A 16,438-nucleotide genomic window follows, 5' to 3' on the forward strand; every position below is an offset into this window, starting at 1 on the left:
AACCTTCCATGATAGAAGTTTTGACTGGGAGCACCTATTCCCACAAGCATATTTCATCTGAGATGTTACATATAAGGCTATTCATGGTGATATGAGTGTTGTGTCAGTTTTTCTGAACATTTAACTCTGTTTTATTGTCAGTGAATCTATAGAAAATAAGCATGGCACAGGTCCAGAGGCCAGGGGAATGATTGGAGATGATTTTAGGAACAATAGAAGGTTAAGCCTCCCATTGATGTCAACTAGCCCTTTTTTGCCATCTGTTTTCCTCTTAAAATCTCGGCATGATCTTTTAAACACATTGTCCTTACTGTGTTTCCTACCCACCAATAGCTTGCAGTTTGTGGTTTATCAACTCAGTGCTCTTTAAGGCTTTAAGGCTTTAAGGAACAGAAAACCCTGACTCTAACTGGCTTGAACAACAAGGGAATTTATTATTTCACATTATAGGATGTCCAGAGGTTGAGCACGCTCCAGGCCTAGTACAACCATTTGCCTCAATGATGTCATCAGGACCAGGTTTTCCCATCTTTTCCCTCTCATCCTCTGTGAGTTGGCTTTGCTCTGGGCTGACTCCCTTCATGGCTGAACAACAGCTGTAGTAGTTTCAGGTAGTATGTACACACACAACCCTATCTAAGGGAAAAAGTGAGACCATCACTTTTGTTTTTTTAAACAGCATTATTGAGATATAATTCCTAACCATACAATTCTCCCAATTAAAGTTTATAATTCAACAGTTTTTAGTATATTCATAGAGTTGTGCAACCATCACCACAACTACTTTTAGAATGTTTCATGCCCCCAAAAGAAATCTCACACCCACTAGCAGTCATTTTCTATTTCTCCTCAACATCCCCCAACTCTAGCCCTAGGCAACCTCTAATCCACTTTCCATCTCTGTATAGGCCAATTCTGGATGTTTCATATAAATGGAATCATACAATATGTGGTCTTTTGTGACTGGCATATCTCACCTAGCGTAATGTTTCTAAGGCTCATCACCATCTCTTTCTCGAATGCCCCCTTTGAAGGAGAATGAAAACGTTCCTGAAATCTCTCAGCAGACTCCTCCTTAAGAGTCTTTGGTCTAAATCGAGCTACATGACTGCTTCCTAATCTAAGCCCTGGCACTGGAGGAGGAATTACTGCGAGTACCTTAAACTGATGTGCACCAACTCCTCTCAACAGGGATGACGGGGTTAGCTGGTCACCTGCAAAGTTGTCACTGGCAGGCAGGGACTGTGAAGGTGAGGGGTGGATACCTGAACAAAATTGCATTCCTTTTAGAAAAGAAGAATGGGAGAAATGGATGTTGGCTTAAAGAAAGAAAGTGTGCACTACACTTAGCGCAACGTAATAGTTACAAGTGGAGCCAAGAATCAATGGTGAAAGTGGCTACACTTACCTTGGCTTATTTATTTTATCAGTCTTCCTGTCTTGCTGACTTTTTATTCTGCATCTGTAGGTTTCAGACTCTAGGACACCACTAAGGTTCTAGGATTCTAGGTTCACCACGGCCACTGCCACCAGCCACTCCACATACTACCCTTGCAATGGATTCTACCGTGAGGCTTAGGCAAGCTCACCAACTGTTGGAGCTTCAGGGAAGTGGGAGAAGTAACTGAAAAGTGAGAGCCACACAGTGCCTTCTGTCCAGGTAATTGATTGACAAAATCTGGCATGCTACCTTTGGTATTCTAGCTTTATGTGGTTGATGTACGCAACTGAGAGGGAGGTTACAAGTATGAGAATACTATATATATGTATATGCGTGTATATGTATATCCTGTCAGTGAACAAAAATTAAAATGTTGGGCCACCTAAACCTCCATTCTGTCCCCCTTGGTTTAGTGTCATGTTCTCTCACACTCTTCCAAAGTAGGGTCAATCTGACTGGGGATTTAAGGACTCCTTCTTTTTGAGTGATCATGGTGTTCCTGTCTTACTTGGTTTCCTCTTACCATGCTTCTGGTCAGAGGTAGTTTCCCTTCAACATTCTTAATAACAGATTCTGAGCCAAGAGAATGTCACTTCAGGATTGGTTCTGGACTAATGGGAAGCTACTGGGTTTTGGGATGGTGTGTCAACATACTGGGAAAATACTACAGACATTGAGATGTAAGTCAGACTCTTCCAATACTGGGGACTACTGGATGTCAGTCAGCACATTCCTCTAATGCCCTCAGGGGAGCATGACTTCATTGTATAGGCAGTTGGGCTCACCCTTTCAATATCACCTTATTTCAATACATAGCAACTAGCATGCGTGGCAGTGTGTTAAATGTGTTTTGGGCTGAAATGACCAAGATTTTAAACTCCCTCCTAGATCAGTCACTGGATGAGGCCCGCCTCCAGAAGGGCATGACACCAGTTAAGCTAGCTCACTGCATCAGAGGCTGACCCTGAAGGGGCTCACAGGTGAAGGCAGCCTGCCTGCAGCTCCACACCTGCAACAACAGGCAGCGCATCTCCATGTCCACCACTCAACCCTGGTAATGATGCATGAAGAGAGCTTTGGAGAGGTTCCCATGTCTCAGTCATCCGTATCCTTTTGCACTTACAAGCTACATGTTGGAGATGTGGCTCTCACTATAGTCCCCCATGTGGTTGGGGTGGGGTGGAACGTTAAGTTCTGTAAAGTAGGGACAATCGTTAACTTGTATATTTATAACTGTATCCCTCTAGAAAGAATTCGAAGGGGCAATCATTAGCTTAACCAAAGTGGGGCAGTTACTATAGGAAAAATATTAATAGTATGAATTCTATAACTTCAACAATAAATGGGATGCTACAGTAATGCATTAAAATGTCAGTAAATATGTGTGTCATGCAACGGGTACAGTTAACTCCTCAGAGATGAGTTTACAACTCTCTCCCGTTTTGATGCAGATGTTTCACATTTGCAGGTGACATACCTGAGCCATATGACCTATTGTTTCTATTTATACAAACACGCAGTTTAAGGAAGGAACACAAAGGTCCCGCTCAGAGACTGGCTGTACCCCACACTACTGCTACACTCTTCTCTTTTGCATATGTAATACTGAGGCTTTAATTTTGAGGAAATGTCTTGTTTTTTCTAGTCTGATAATTCATGTAGAAAGCTGGGACTTGTTTCCAGGTTTCTCTGTTGGGAACACAGCAGGTTGACACCCATGTCCCCATTTACCACCAGACTGGCCAAAGTGAATTAAAGCCCTCATATTAAAGAAATAAAGTAAAGAAAACTAACAAACCTTCCCCAATAGCCCCAGGAGCACTCCTTGATTAGCGACCATCGTGGGTGAGGCCTGCTCTGCTGCTCACAACCCTCCACATGCCCGGGTTGCCTCCAGGGAGGGGCTGCCTCTCTCCCGGGCTGCTGTTTCTCCCTGGTGGCACGGCCCATCGCCCTTCTTCCTGGGGTTCTGGGCATCTGCCTTGTGTTGCCCAATCTTTTCAATACTACAGGACTCCAGTTCACATTAAATCAGGGTTTCTCTCCCCTAGATGTTACCCTCCGGTGAGGTGCTCATGCCCTCTGCCTGGACCTGCGGGAGAGTCATTGGCTGTGACCTCAGTTTAAAATAGGGTAACTGAAACCACACCCCAGCCCTGGTTCTTTGTCATCAGCCCTCCGTGAGTTAAGGTTCATGTCTCTTAAATGAAGAATCACTGTCTTCAATGACCCTGGGAGGTGGACTGGGGAGGAGTCAGTCCTCAGAATTCTTGCCCTGGCCTACCAGCATTCCATGTACAAAGATAGCCTGCTCCTCATGGGCTAGATACTCTGAGGAGCTTGTCCCAGCTTTGCCAAACACATATTCTTTCTTCCAAGCTTCCTATTGGATCCTGGAGATTTGCTGGTTAACTGGTGGTTGCTTGAGGTTTAGGCATCAACCACAGAAAAAATAAAAGCTAATATGTATTGAATGTGAACTATGTTCTATGCACTCTTCTAAATGCCTTACATGCAGGGACTCATTTAATCCTCATGACAATCCAATGAGGTAGATACAGTTGTTATCATCGTCATTATAGAAAGTGAAGTACAAAGAAATTAAACGTGTTGCTCAACTCTCTCAGCTAGTACATGGCAGAGCTGGAATTTCTAGGCAGCCAGTTGCAAAGCTGCTGAGCTGTGCTGCCCTACAGTACTGGCTAAGTGGCAGCGAAGAGACAACCTTAAGTGCACATCCTCAGCCGGGGCAGTACCGTGTCCTCCTTCAACTGAGCCAATAAGTCACAGAGCACAGATGCCTGCCTCTTCTCGCTGCCAGGAAACCATCCACACTACATGGCTATGCCTGCACAGCTGTACCCATGGGGCACTCAGAGGCAAACATACCCCCATGAGCACATTCCATGTGGTCAAACTCACATCCACATGTGACGCAGATGTCCCAGCAAGACTGGATTCTGGTCTTCAGAAATGAGTATAGAGCTCCCTGTTGATATATAATCCAAAGCAAAACTAAAACCAGCCCTAAAACAACCACCACAACCAAAAGCATATATATATATGTGGAAGTTTTCAGAAAAAGCTTCTTCCTGGAATTTCTGATTAGAAAATTACAGAAAGTTCACCCAAGCTGAACTTTTCTCATTTTGGGGAACCATTGTTTCGCTGAAGCCCTAAAGCTTTGTGTGTTCACTGAACCATCAAGTATCAATTCCCAGAGTTTTCTAGCCTGCCAGTTGAGCCGCTCAGGAACTCATTTTCAAACACAAATGTTTTAGATGGTTGTAAAGGGAGAGTTGAAAATAACTGTCTCTCATACCTTCAATACCACAACATTTTAGAGCTGTAAGAGATTTTTTATGATGATCTTCTCAGTCTCCTAATTTACAGGTGGAGATCCAGGAGAGAAGGCTAGGAAGCTGATACTACTATCTAGTGTGGTCCAGTGAGAATTAGATCTGGCAGAGTATACTTTACTGCCCCATAAGGCCATTGGATGTTCTCATTTTTCTTGAAACAGTCATCTAGGGGCCATAGGGAACCCAGATGGTGAGCTCTCTGAGGGCAGGAGCCACCAGGGCTGCTGTAGGTGACAGCATCCCCAGGGCCTCCCACATCCTCAACACAGTGAATGTTGGTTGATCCAACCCTGGAAGGCAGAGGGTAAGAAAGAAACCTGGATTGACTGGCTTTGTCCCCACACCAACTAGGGGAGAGGGGGCTGGTTGAGGAGGACCGAGAATTAGAAAGGGCTATCTGGCCGTCAGCATTGGCCCTGGCTTCTCTGTAGCTCTCTTGCTCTCTAGAATCCATTCACTACACTGTGGACAGAGAGATGTTTAAAATGTAAACCAGATATCACACCCTTCCTCCGACTGAATCCCTCAACGCCTTCCCATCCCAGTTGGTATAATGTCCTACCTCCTTACCACCGAGGCCGGTCTTGCCCACCTCTCCAGCTTCACCGCTACCACCTACTCCTCAGCTCCCTTTGCTTCTCCACCCTGACCCCTGACCTGCCAAACCGCCTCGGGCTTTGGAGCTTTTCACCGGCCGTTCCCTCCCCCAAGCTCTCCTTCCTCTGCATCTTGGCTTAACCGGCTCCTTCTTGCCTTCTCTAAAATTGCCCTGTTCATTTAGCTATTTTCCGATTTAGTGCCAGGTCCTAAAACAGTGTTTGCCTTGGTAAGCTTTCCATAAAATATTGTTGAGCGATAGATGGATGGATGAAAGGATGACTGGATGAATAAACGAGCATACGAACATGCAGGCAGGCCCCGGGCGGCGGCCCCTGCAGACCGCGCCCTCCTTGAGCGGAACCCGAGGGCGGCGGCAGCGGTTTCCTTGCAACGAGCCGGGGAAGCTTGAGGGAGCACACAGGAAAGGCCGGGCGGAGAGCGGGGCCGGCCGGGGTGAGTGCGGCGGGGCTGGGTCGCCGAGCGGAGCGCCGGGCGCCGGGAGGGACGAGAGCGCGGGTCCCCGGGGGCGCGGGGAGGAGGCGCCGGAGCCGCGCTCGGCCAGGCCCAGCGGGGGCCCGGTGTGAGGACGGCGGTGCGGGCGGCGGCGGGGCTGGGGGGTGGGGGCGAGGCCGGGCCGGGGCGGCGGGGGCCCTGTGGTCGCTGCGGGCGGCCAGCTCTCCGCGGGTCTGCCCCAGAGCGGTGGCGCCCGACGTGTGTGACCCGTCCGCACTGTTTCCCTTTGGGCTTCAGATTACTCATTTGCAAAATGGGGCGAATAGTTTCTGATCGAGTGAGGGATGGCTTGGTTCATTCATTCCCGGCGCTTGACTAGGTTCTGTGGCTAGAGATGGAAAGAGACGGAACCTGCCCATGAGGGGTCACAGTCTAGTGAGAAACCCCTCGCCTTACAGGGGAGGAGGGTCGAACACAGAATTGGAAGGTTTTGGGGAAGAGCCCTGCTTTTCAGGCGAAGGATGTTAATTTGAACGTAGAAAATTTAGACTTCTACTGAGATTGGGGAATAGGAATTCTGTTGGATATTTAGGAATATATACTTTGTTAGCTAATATATTGCGTATTGTGATGACAGCTTAAATACACAAAATTTACAAAGTGCATTCACAGCCCTCTCAGGTGTGATTTTTCCAGCCAGTTGAGTTAATCAGAGCAGGTGGTGTATTCTCATTTAACGAAGAAATAGAGGCAGAGGTTAAATGATTTACCCGGGCTCTCGCTAGCGGGAAGTGACAAAGCTGGACTAGAATCTAGGCCTCAGGACCCCTTGGACCAGGGCTCTTTCCACTACCTTAGGTGTCTGCATGATCCCACATTATTTTTATAATACCTGAATCGTTTGTGACAAAAAGGGAGTTCTATTGGGTCATGGATGGGCTTAAAACAGACTGGTATCGACTCTTAGATTGTTCTCTGACTTCTTATTGGCATTCTTCCCCCTCTCTGCCCTCCCCTTGGGTGCTTTTATCTGCGCTCAAACTTGACCTTCTTGAAACCAACAAGTCTCAAATCTATCTTCTACTCAGTTTCTCCTGGCTTCCAACTGCTAAATCCACAGTTCCACTGACTGTTTCCCCTTGGGTGCCTCACAGGCATCTCACACTCAGTATCCTAAACTCCACACACTACCTTTTTCCACAGACCTACACTCCAGATCAAATGGTTGAAATCCTTATCCAGTCAGTCACCCAAGTACCAGCTTGGCTTGGTTCCTCCTCTCTCACCTCCCGTAATGAATTGATCACCAAGTGCTGCCACATTCTATTTTCTAAAGATCTCCCAAATCCATCGTCTTTCTCTGTTGCTCTTTTCTTCGTTTAGGTGTCTAGAGATTATGGTAATAACTTCTTACTGGCTCTCTAGCTTTAAGCTCAGCTTCTTCCAGTCTGTTTTCCATTCTCTACAGAATGATCTTTCCACAGTTCAAATATGGTCATATCACTCACTTAAATCCCTTCAAGATTTTTCATCTTCATAATATCAAAGGCCTTAGGGTGAATTCAAGATCCTTCCTGATCTTTTCCCAACTTCCCCTCCCTCCCCACCCTTTATCTGCAGACCACTGTTTCTTTCAAAAGTGTGGGACCTCCATTAAAAGCGTGGGAGTACTTGTTAAAAGTGAAAATGACAACCCAACCAGAATGAATCAGAATCTTGGGGGATAATGACCAAGATTCTGCATTTTTAACAAGGTCTCTGCATTTTAACACGTTTTACACTGGAGTTTGAGAGGCCTTGTTCTAGATACTCTCCCAGATTTCCCCTGCTCTTTATCCATGCCTATGTAGGGGAGGAAGACAGTTTCTCTACCCTCTAGGTCCTTCTGGTTGGTCTAAGAATTAAGCTGACATGAGACAGAATAACGGGAGAAAATAAAACAAAGTTTAATAACATGTATACATGGGAGAAACCCAGGACAACTGAGTAACTTGCCAGAATGGCTGAAACCACCATCTTAAATACCATCTTTAGCCAAAGACAAAGGAGGATGTTGGGGGTGGGGCCTTGGGACTTCAGAGGGGAGGATGGCAACTTACATGGAGGTGGAAATGTAAATGTTTGTTAAACAAGTGTTTGCTGTGCCCTCTCTAGACAATGTGACCAGAGAGACACGTTTTACATTACATTACAGTTATCTTATGGTATTAGCTCCTTCCTGAAACAGGCCTTCTATCTGAAATTCTTTTAGGCAGTTAGGGGGAAGGTCAAAGTTTCTTTCAGAGTCTTTTGTTCTTAAAAATAATCAAGCCAAAGAGACACAGTTTGAGGTGGCAAATTCTGCTCCCCCACACCTGGCTACCCACCTGTTTCCTGAACACAGCTTGCTATCTTTTCTGCCTTTGTACACGTCAGTCTCTGTAGCTCCTTCCTTGGTAACTCCTCCTCGTGCTTCAAGTCTCAGCATAACTGTCATACCTTCTGGGAAGACTTCCACCACCATGCAGGACCCTGCACCACCGTGTCACCTGCAGTCTATGTCTGGTCCGTTCTTGTGGACTCTCACAAAGCTGTGGCTTACCCCTCAACATTTCTCCCACTCTATTACAATCATAAATTGTGTGATTGTATTGTCATTGTTGGTTTAACTGTTGTGAGTGACCACAGAGAATACAGGCCTGCCTAGAACCCAGCGCAGAGCCCAGCATGTCGGTGTTTATTAAAGGCCTGTTGAATGATTGAAAGCTTTAGGGCCAGATAGAGAGGTGTTTAATTATCAGATGTGCCTTTGGGTTCCTTTCTATCCTGGACTGTCCCTGATTCATGGGAACTTGGGCTTCCTGCACTGGCTTTCATTTTGGTGATAAGAGTGTTTCTTGCCTTGAGAGGAATTTTAACCAATGGTGGTGTTAAAGAAAAAAATTATTTAGTGACACTTGTTAAAGAATGGTAAAGCAGACTTTACTCAAGGGATTGAGAGAGGCATCTCCCTGGACGTAGAGACCACTGCCGTGGGAGTCTTGCAGAAGGGGAGCAAGGTTGGACTCAATTCTGACTCCAATGAGGACAAGTCGGGGTTTATAGCCAAGGAGCAGGGTGGAGGTCAGTGGATGGAAAATTGCTAAGAGGAAATGAGCAGTAAGGGGGCGTCTTGTTAGATGGCTCAGTAGAATTCTTGCTGAAGCTAGACCAGGGTGATATGATATCCAGGGTGGGGGATTTTCCTTAAACTAACTTAGCAGGATTCTTGCTCAAACTGGATTCTGTAAGGAAAGAGAGGGAAGCCCAAGGTTGGGCCTAGTCCAGCAGAGAGATCAGAGGAGCCTGATTAAAGTTAGGTTGAGAAGAGAGTCTTTGGGGGCTGACCCGGTGGCATAGTGGTTAAGTTTGTGCTCTCTGCTTCAGTAGCCTGGGGTTCAGGGGTTCGGATCCCGGGTGCAGACCTAGCACCACTCATCAAGCCATGCTGTGGCAGCATCCCAGATAGAATAGAAGATTGGCGTGGATGTTAGCCTGGGGCCAATCTTCCTCACCAAAAAAAAAAGTCTTTGTGCTTAAAGAGTAATATAAACACCAAAATCTTCAGTGAAAGCAGATTTTTTTTCTTGATCTATTTACATCATGTACACATAGTCATAAAAAATTTCTTTTTAAATATTTATGTTTAGAAAATAATTTATATTCATTTTCGAAAACATAGAAAATACATTGCAATTTAAAAAATAAAATAAATGTCACCCATTAGCACACAACCAAGAGGGAATGACTTAAAATTTTTTTGTGTTTATTTCTATTGGTGTTTTTTCCATTTATGTTCATGTTTGAACATAATTGGAATAATACCAATTATATATGCCTTTTATCTTGCTTAATTCAGCAAAAATTCTTAGTGAAAAAAATTTAATGTAGAGGAGGAAAAAGTTCTCCGTGACCCTCTTAGGGTCCCTAGCTGGGTCTGGAAACTAAACTGACAAAGACAGATTAACTGAAGAAAACCATACAGGTTTATTTAATATAAGTTTTATGTGACACAGGAGCCTTCATAAGGAAATGAAGACCCAAAGAAAGAGACCTGAGTATTTTATGTTGGGTTTGATGAGGAGTGGGTAGTTGTGGAGGAATATGATAGTTGGAGGAGTCTGAGGTAACTAGAAAACCAGGAAACAAACTTAGCAAGGCCTGTTTGTTAGGATTCTTCTTGGCATCCCTTTGTCCTTGCAGATAAGGATGATCCTTTCATCTGTGTGTAGAGAGGGCATCCCTCACTTGAGGATTTTATGACCTGTTTCAGGGAAGAAGGGCGAGAGGGGGGAGGTCAGAGTGACATTTCTGCCTCTGCCATTTTCTCACACTCCTTCACCTCAAAATATTCAGTATGCCAAGTTGCCATATTTTGGGGTAGTGTGTCCTGAATCCTATCACATTCACAGTTATTTCTTGAATGGCTATTATGTGCCAGATCTTATTTTAGGCACTAGGGATACAGCAGTGACCAGAACAAACTTCTTATTCTCATGGAGTTTACATTCTAGTGGGAAAAGCTAATAAACAAATTAGCAAATGGGGATCATTAAATGCTAAGTGCTCTGAAGAAAACAGAATAAAGATATATAGTCACTTTGTTTTTTAGTAAAGTTGTGCTAATTTGCCTTCCCTACAGGAGTGTGTGAGAGTGTCTATCTCATTTTGTCATCACTGAATATGATCATTTTAAAACATTTGTTAGGGGCCGGCCTGGTGGTGCAACGGGTTAAGTTCACACGTTCCACTTCTCGGCAGCACGGGGTTTGCCACTTGGATCCTGGGTGTGGACATGGCACTGCTTGGCAAAAAGCCATGCTGTGGTAGGCATCCCATGTATAAAGTAGAGGAAGATGGGTATGGATGTTAGCTCAGGGCCAGTCATCCTCAGCAAAAAGAGGAGGATTGGCAATAGTTAGCTCAGGGCTAATCTTCCTCAAAAAAAAAAAGTCATTAAAAAAATTTGTTAATTTTGTCAGTGAATAAGTGATAGTTCTTTGTAATTTGCCTGTCTTTGATTAGTCAGGAAGCTGAGCATTTTAACAGAGTTATGTGCATTTCCTCTTCATTGAGTTTTCTGTGCATGTACTCTGCCTTTTTTCCTATTGAGGGCCTAGCGGTTTTCCTCTGTTTTGAATGATCCTTTTACATTACTAATTTGTTGTTGAGTCCCTTATATATAATGGATAGACAAATGATCTGAAACAGTGGTGTAGTGAGACTGCAAGAAGAAAGAAAAACAGGGAGCCTGGAAGTCCCTCCCTCTCTTTCTGTCCCTCCCCGCTTCCTTCTAATTTAATAGAGAAAAAGTATAGTTTAGGTGGAAAGAAGTGAAGAAAGAAAGAAAACAAGGTAGGTGGGTGAGTGAGAAGATGAAGATAAAGAGACTTGAAGGGAGAAGGTGGAAAAGGCCGGAGAAGTGGTGAGAAGGAGGAGGAGTGAGGGAAGGAAAACGTGGAGCGGATGGAAGAATGGAAGACAGAGCTTTAGGAACTCCACGTGCTTCCCTTGGATAATTATATTTTTCTTTTTTCTTTTTCTGCATCAACCTAGCAAATCCCTAGGAGAAGATGACTGTGTTCTTTAAAACACTTCGAAATCATTGGAAAAAAACTACAGCTGGGATCTGCCTGCTGACATGGGGAGGCCATTGGCTCTATGGAAAACACTGGTAAATACCCGACAGCCCCCACCACCTCACCTTCACCCCCAACAACAGAACAGTCCGAAAGAGCCTAAGGTTAAAATCTTGCCCAGCTGTGCTTGTCCCTATTAAACACTATGATGTAAAAGAAAAATAAATGTTAAAACCACAAACAGAGACAAAGGCTTCTTGCTGTAACCACTTCTGTAAAATGGGAACTACTGTCCGGAGTTACTAACACTCAGATTTCAGTGGATAGACAGATTATACATACCAGTGAGATCAGAAGGTGAAGAAATTGAGGTGCAGCCTAGAGAGAGAAAAGTCTCTTCCCGAGTTAGTGGTCAACAGGAATTGGAACTCGTCTCCTTGGGATGTCATCCCTTCAGTTTGTCACTACAGCCTCTTCATCTATTATCACTCCCCTTGCTGGACATTTACTGAATCAGCTTTCTCCAAACATGTGACTTTCTTTGTCTATCCAATTAGCCTAGGTTAATTTAAATGAGACAAAGACTTTCAAACCTTTTGTTTGAGTAAGGAATTCAGCAGAGTCGTGCGTTTTATTAGCCTTCAGGCCTGGAGGGAGCAGAAAGTGCCAGAGCTCCTCTTCTGGTTTATATGGTAATAAGATTTAAATAAACAGTTTCTGTATAAAAATTATACAGATATTAAGAGAGCCAATCAAATTGCAGTCTTTTGGGGCTGCGGGGCTACGTCTTAAATACATAGCAACTCTGACATCCAGGTGTCCTGAGTGACTGCTTTGTTAAACAGAAGACAGCACAGGTAGGCTTTGAAGGAAAGTCTCCACACTGGAAGGAGAGTCATACTGATGCTTTCGTAAACGTTCTCAATTCACCGCTGTTGGAGAGAATTTTATCATGCAGCATGGTGTCTGGTTTTTTGCAGCTGTAGAGAAGATGGAACATTCCCCCCTTTTCTAAGTAATCTCAAGGCTAAGCACTTGAATTCCATTAGCTAGCATATATAGAGGAGAACAGACCTAAGAGGCTTAAAATTTGTAATGTCTAAAAAAGAAAAGGGTGGAGGAGATGTTCTAACAAATGGAATATGAAGCGTATAATGTTTGGCTTTTCCTCCCTTTTCTTACTACACCTGAGTCCTCAAGGGAAGGCTCCTTATCCCTCCTGCCAACGCAGGAGCCAGATTCCTTTGCAGGAGCGCCCAGTCCAGGCCCCAGCTAGCTCAGTCAGGGAGAACCTCCCACCCACTGAGGATTGCTGCTGTTTCTACTGCTGGTGAAGATTTAGGGAAATAACTGTGTCCCCTGTTTAAGATGCCTTTAAGGTACCGTAATAATTTCTTGCCAGTGTAGTCTTGAGAATTTAAAAAAGACCCATTAAGTCTCCACACCGTGGAGGCCTCATTCTGAACTGGATCTAAAGCAGCTTGAACCAGAAGTGTGGTAGGAGCCTGGAGGCCTCGCTTCCTCTGTCTCCGCCCTTGACATTCAAGGTTACTGCTCAAAATGCAAACCCCTTGTCCTGCTGTTCCTCCTTTTCTCAGACGTTTCTCCTGCATGCTTTGGTACTATTTCGCCATTTTCTTCTTTTTTAATTGTGGTAAAAAACATGTAAAATTTACTGCTTTAACCATTTTTAAGTATACGGTCCGGTAGGGTTAAGTATATTCACATTGTCATGCAACAGATCTCCAAAGCTCTTTCATGTTGCAAAACTGAAACTGTACCCACTGAGGAACAACTCTCCATTTCCTTCTCCCCGTGCCCTTGGCAACCACATTCTACTTTCTGTTTCTTTGACTGCTTTAGATACCTCTCATAAGTGGAATCATACAGTATTTGTCTTTTGTGACTTGCTTATTTCGCTTATCATGATGTCCTTAAGGTTCATCCATGTTGTAGCATATGGCAGGACTCCCTTCTTTTCTAAGGCCGAATAATATTCCGTTGTATGTATATACGACATTTTCTTTATCCATTCATCTGTTGACGGACATTTGAGTTGCTTCCATCTCTGGGCTATTCTGAATAATGCTATGAACTTGGCTGTGCAGATGTGTCTTCAAGATGCTGTTTTCTATTCTTTGGAGTATATATCCAGAAGTGGGATTGGTGGATCATATGATAGTTCTATTTTTCATTTTTTGAGGAAGCTCCGTACTGTGTTCCGTGGCGGCTGCACCACTTTTACAGACCCACCAACAGTGTGCAAGTGTCCAGTTTCTCCACATCCTCGCCAACGCTTATTTTCTGTTTTTTTTTTTGATAGTGGCCATCCTAATGTGTGATATGGCATCTGGTGTTTTTGTTTTGCATTTCTCTAATGATTAGTGATGTTGAGCATCTTTTCATATGCTTGTTGGCCATTTCTTTATCTCCTTACAGAAATATCTGTTCAAGTTCTTTGCCCATATTTTAAAATCAAGTCATTTTGTTTTTTGTTGTTATGTTGTAGGAGTTCTTTAACCCCTTATGGGATACATGACTGGTAAATATTTTCTTCCATTCTGTGGGTCCTCTTTTCACCCTGTTGATTATGTCCTTTGATGCACAGAAGTTTTTAAGTTTATTGTAATTCCGTTTGTCTATTCTTGCTTTTGTTGCCTCTGCTTTTGGTGTTGTGTCCAAGAAATCATTGCCAAATCCAATGTCATGAAGCTTTTCCCCTGTGTTTTCTTCTGGGAGTTTTATAGTTTTAGGCCTTGTGCTTAGGCCTTTAATCCATTTTGAGTCCTTTCCCTGTTGTATGGTCTTGGCATCCTTGTTGAACATCATTTGATCATATATGTGAGGGTTTATTTCTGGGCTCTCTATTCTGTTCCATTGGTCTATAAGCCTGTCTTTATGCCAGTACCACACTTTTAATTACTGTAGCTTTATAATCTTTTTTTATCGAGATATAATTGACATATAATATTACGTTAATTTTGAATGTACAACATAATCATTAAATATTTGTATATATTGTGAAATGATCACCACAGTAAGACTAGTTAACATCCATCACCACACATAGTTATAAGTTTTTTTTCTTGTAATATGTTTTGAAATTAGGAAGTACAAGGCCTCCACCTTTGTCCTTTTTCAGGATTGTTTTGGCTATTTGGGGTCCCTTGTAATTTCATATGAATTTTAGGATGGTTTTTTTCTATTTCTGCAGAAAATGCCGCTTGGACTTTGACAGGGATAGCACTGAATCTGTAGATCACTTTGGGTGTATGGAGGTTTTAGCAATATTAGGTCTTCCAATTCATGAACATGGAATGTCTTTCCATTTATTTGTGCCTTCTTTAATTTCTTTCAGCAGTGTATTGTAGTTTTTTGTGTACAAGTCATTCACCTCCTTGGTTAAGTTTATTACTAAATATTTTATTCTTTTTTTAAAGATTTTATTTTTTTCCTTTTTCTCCCCAAAGCCCCCCGGTACATAGTTGTATATTCTTAGTTGTGGGTCCTTCTAGTTGTGGCATGTGGGACGCTGCCTCAGCATGGCCTGACGAGCAGTGCCATGTCCGTGCCCAGGATTCTAACTGGCGAAGCCCTGGGCCGCCACAGCAGAGCGCACGAACTTAACCACTTGGCCACAGGCCGGCCCCCAATATTTTATTCTTTTTGATGCTATTGTAAATGAGATTATTTTCTTAATTTCCTTTTTGGATTGTTCATTGTGGTTGTATAAAAATACAACTGATTTTCATGTGCTGATTGTGTATCCTGCAACTTTTCTGAATTTATTAGTTCAACAGTTTTTTGTTTGTAGAATCTTGAGGGTTTTCTACATGCAAGATCCTGTCATCCATAAACAGATAATTTTACTGCTTCTTTTCCAGTTTGAATGCCTGTTATTTCTGCTTTCTTGCCTAATTGCTCTGGCTAGGACATCTAATACTATGTTGAATATAAGTGGTAAGAGTGGGCATCCTTGCCTTGTTCTTGATTTTAGAGAAAAGCTTTCAATCTTTCACAGTTGAGTATAATGTCAGCTGTGGGCTTTTCATATATGACCTTTATTATGTTGAGGTAGTTTTCTTCTATTGCCTTTTTTATTTTTTTTTTGTGAGGAAGATTGGCCCTGAGCTAATATCTGTTGCCTATCTTTCTCTTTTTGCTTGAGGAAGATTGTTTCTGAGCTCACATCTGTGCCAATCTTCCTCTATTTTGTATGTGGGACACCTCCACAGCATGGCTTGATGAGCGGTGTTGTAGGTCTGTGCCCAGAATCCGAACATGTGAACCCATGGCTGCTGAAGTGGAGCACACAAACTTAACCACTATGCCACCAGGCCAGCCCGTCTTCTATTGCCTTAAAAAAAAAATCTGGGGGCCAGCCCCATGGCTGAGTGGCTAGGTTTGTGTTCTCCTCTTTGGTGGCCCAGGGTTTCGCTGGTTTGAATCCTGGGCATGGACACAGCACTGCTTATCAAGCCATGCTGAGGTGGCATCCCACATGCCACAACTAGAAGGACCCACAACTAAAAGTACACCACTATGTATCGGGGGGCTTTGGGAGAAAAAGGAAAAATAAAATCTTAAAAAAAAAAAAAAATCTGTACGTCCCTAACCTTTTCACAGAACGGTCCTCGCATTCTTTCTTTATATTAACCCAGTTTTTCCCCTGAGAAAATCTTACCCTGCAGCTCTCTAGAATTGAGGCTTCCCTGCCTTTTCAAACGGGTTGTGAGGTGGGGTCGGCGTTCTCCAGCTCTCATCCTTCCTACTTCTTTCCCTGCTATTTGTCAGACTCTTCCCAGCTTAAGCATGTCTTCTCTCAACTGTGTATTCCCATTTACTTACTGCCCTCTCTCTTCTTGCATTTACACCATTCTTGAAAGTGTACCTCACACTTGCAGTCTCTACCTCCATTTTAGAATAAGTTTAGTAAAATTTGGTTTCTGTCCCAGCATTTGATTGAACCTGCTCTTGACAAGGTT

At 43.6% G+C, this 16,438-nt stretch overlaps 1 protein-coding gene and 1 long non-coding RNA gene across 5 annotated transcripts in view; one reads left to right on the plus strand and one right to left on the minus strand.

Moving 5' to 3' along the window:
• Positions 1-410: 410 nt before the first annotated feature.
• On the minus strand, positions 411-5,475 carry LOC103555282 (uncharacterized). Of its 2 annotated transcripts, none has more exons than XR_545978.2 (3): positions 5,366-5,475; positions 1,159-1,283; positions 411-636 (listed from the first exon to the last, which is right to left on the minus strand). It is a non-coding gene; the product is annotated as an uncharacterized lncRNA (long non-coding RNA). The 2 variants fall into 2 exon arrangements; XR_011539642.1 differs by having other exon boundaries at positions 1,159-1,265; positions 5,366-5,463.
• AGK (acylglycerol kinase) overlaps positions 5,322-16,438 on the plus strand; it is an 87,088-nt gene continuing 75,971 nt past the window's right edge. The window contains exons 1-3 of one of the 3 annotated variants that reach the window (XM_070617991.1): positions 5,979-5,995; positions 10,583-10,700; positions 11,431-11,548. In XM_070617991.1, the coding sequence (XP_070474092.1) occupies positions 11,448-11,548 (101 nt within the window). In that variant the 5' untranslated portion in view covers positions 5,979-5,995; positions 10,583-10,700; positions 11,431-11,447. Of the gene's footprint in view, positions 5,857-5,978; positions 5,996-10,582; positions 10,701-11,430; positions 11,549-16,438 lie in introns of those variants that run through there. The other 2 variants (XM_008526725.2, XM_070617992.1) reach the window with 2 other exon arrangements.

Source organism: Equus przewalskii, chromosome 4 (genome assembly GCF_037783145.1).
Source record: "Equus przewalskii isolate Varuska chromosome 4, EquPr2, whole genome shotgun sequence".
NCBI classification, from domain to species: domain Eukaryota; kingdom Metazoa; phylum Chordata; class Mammalia; order Perissodactyla; family Equidae; genus Equus; species Equus przewalskii.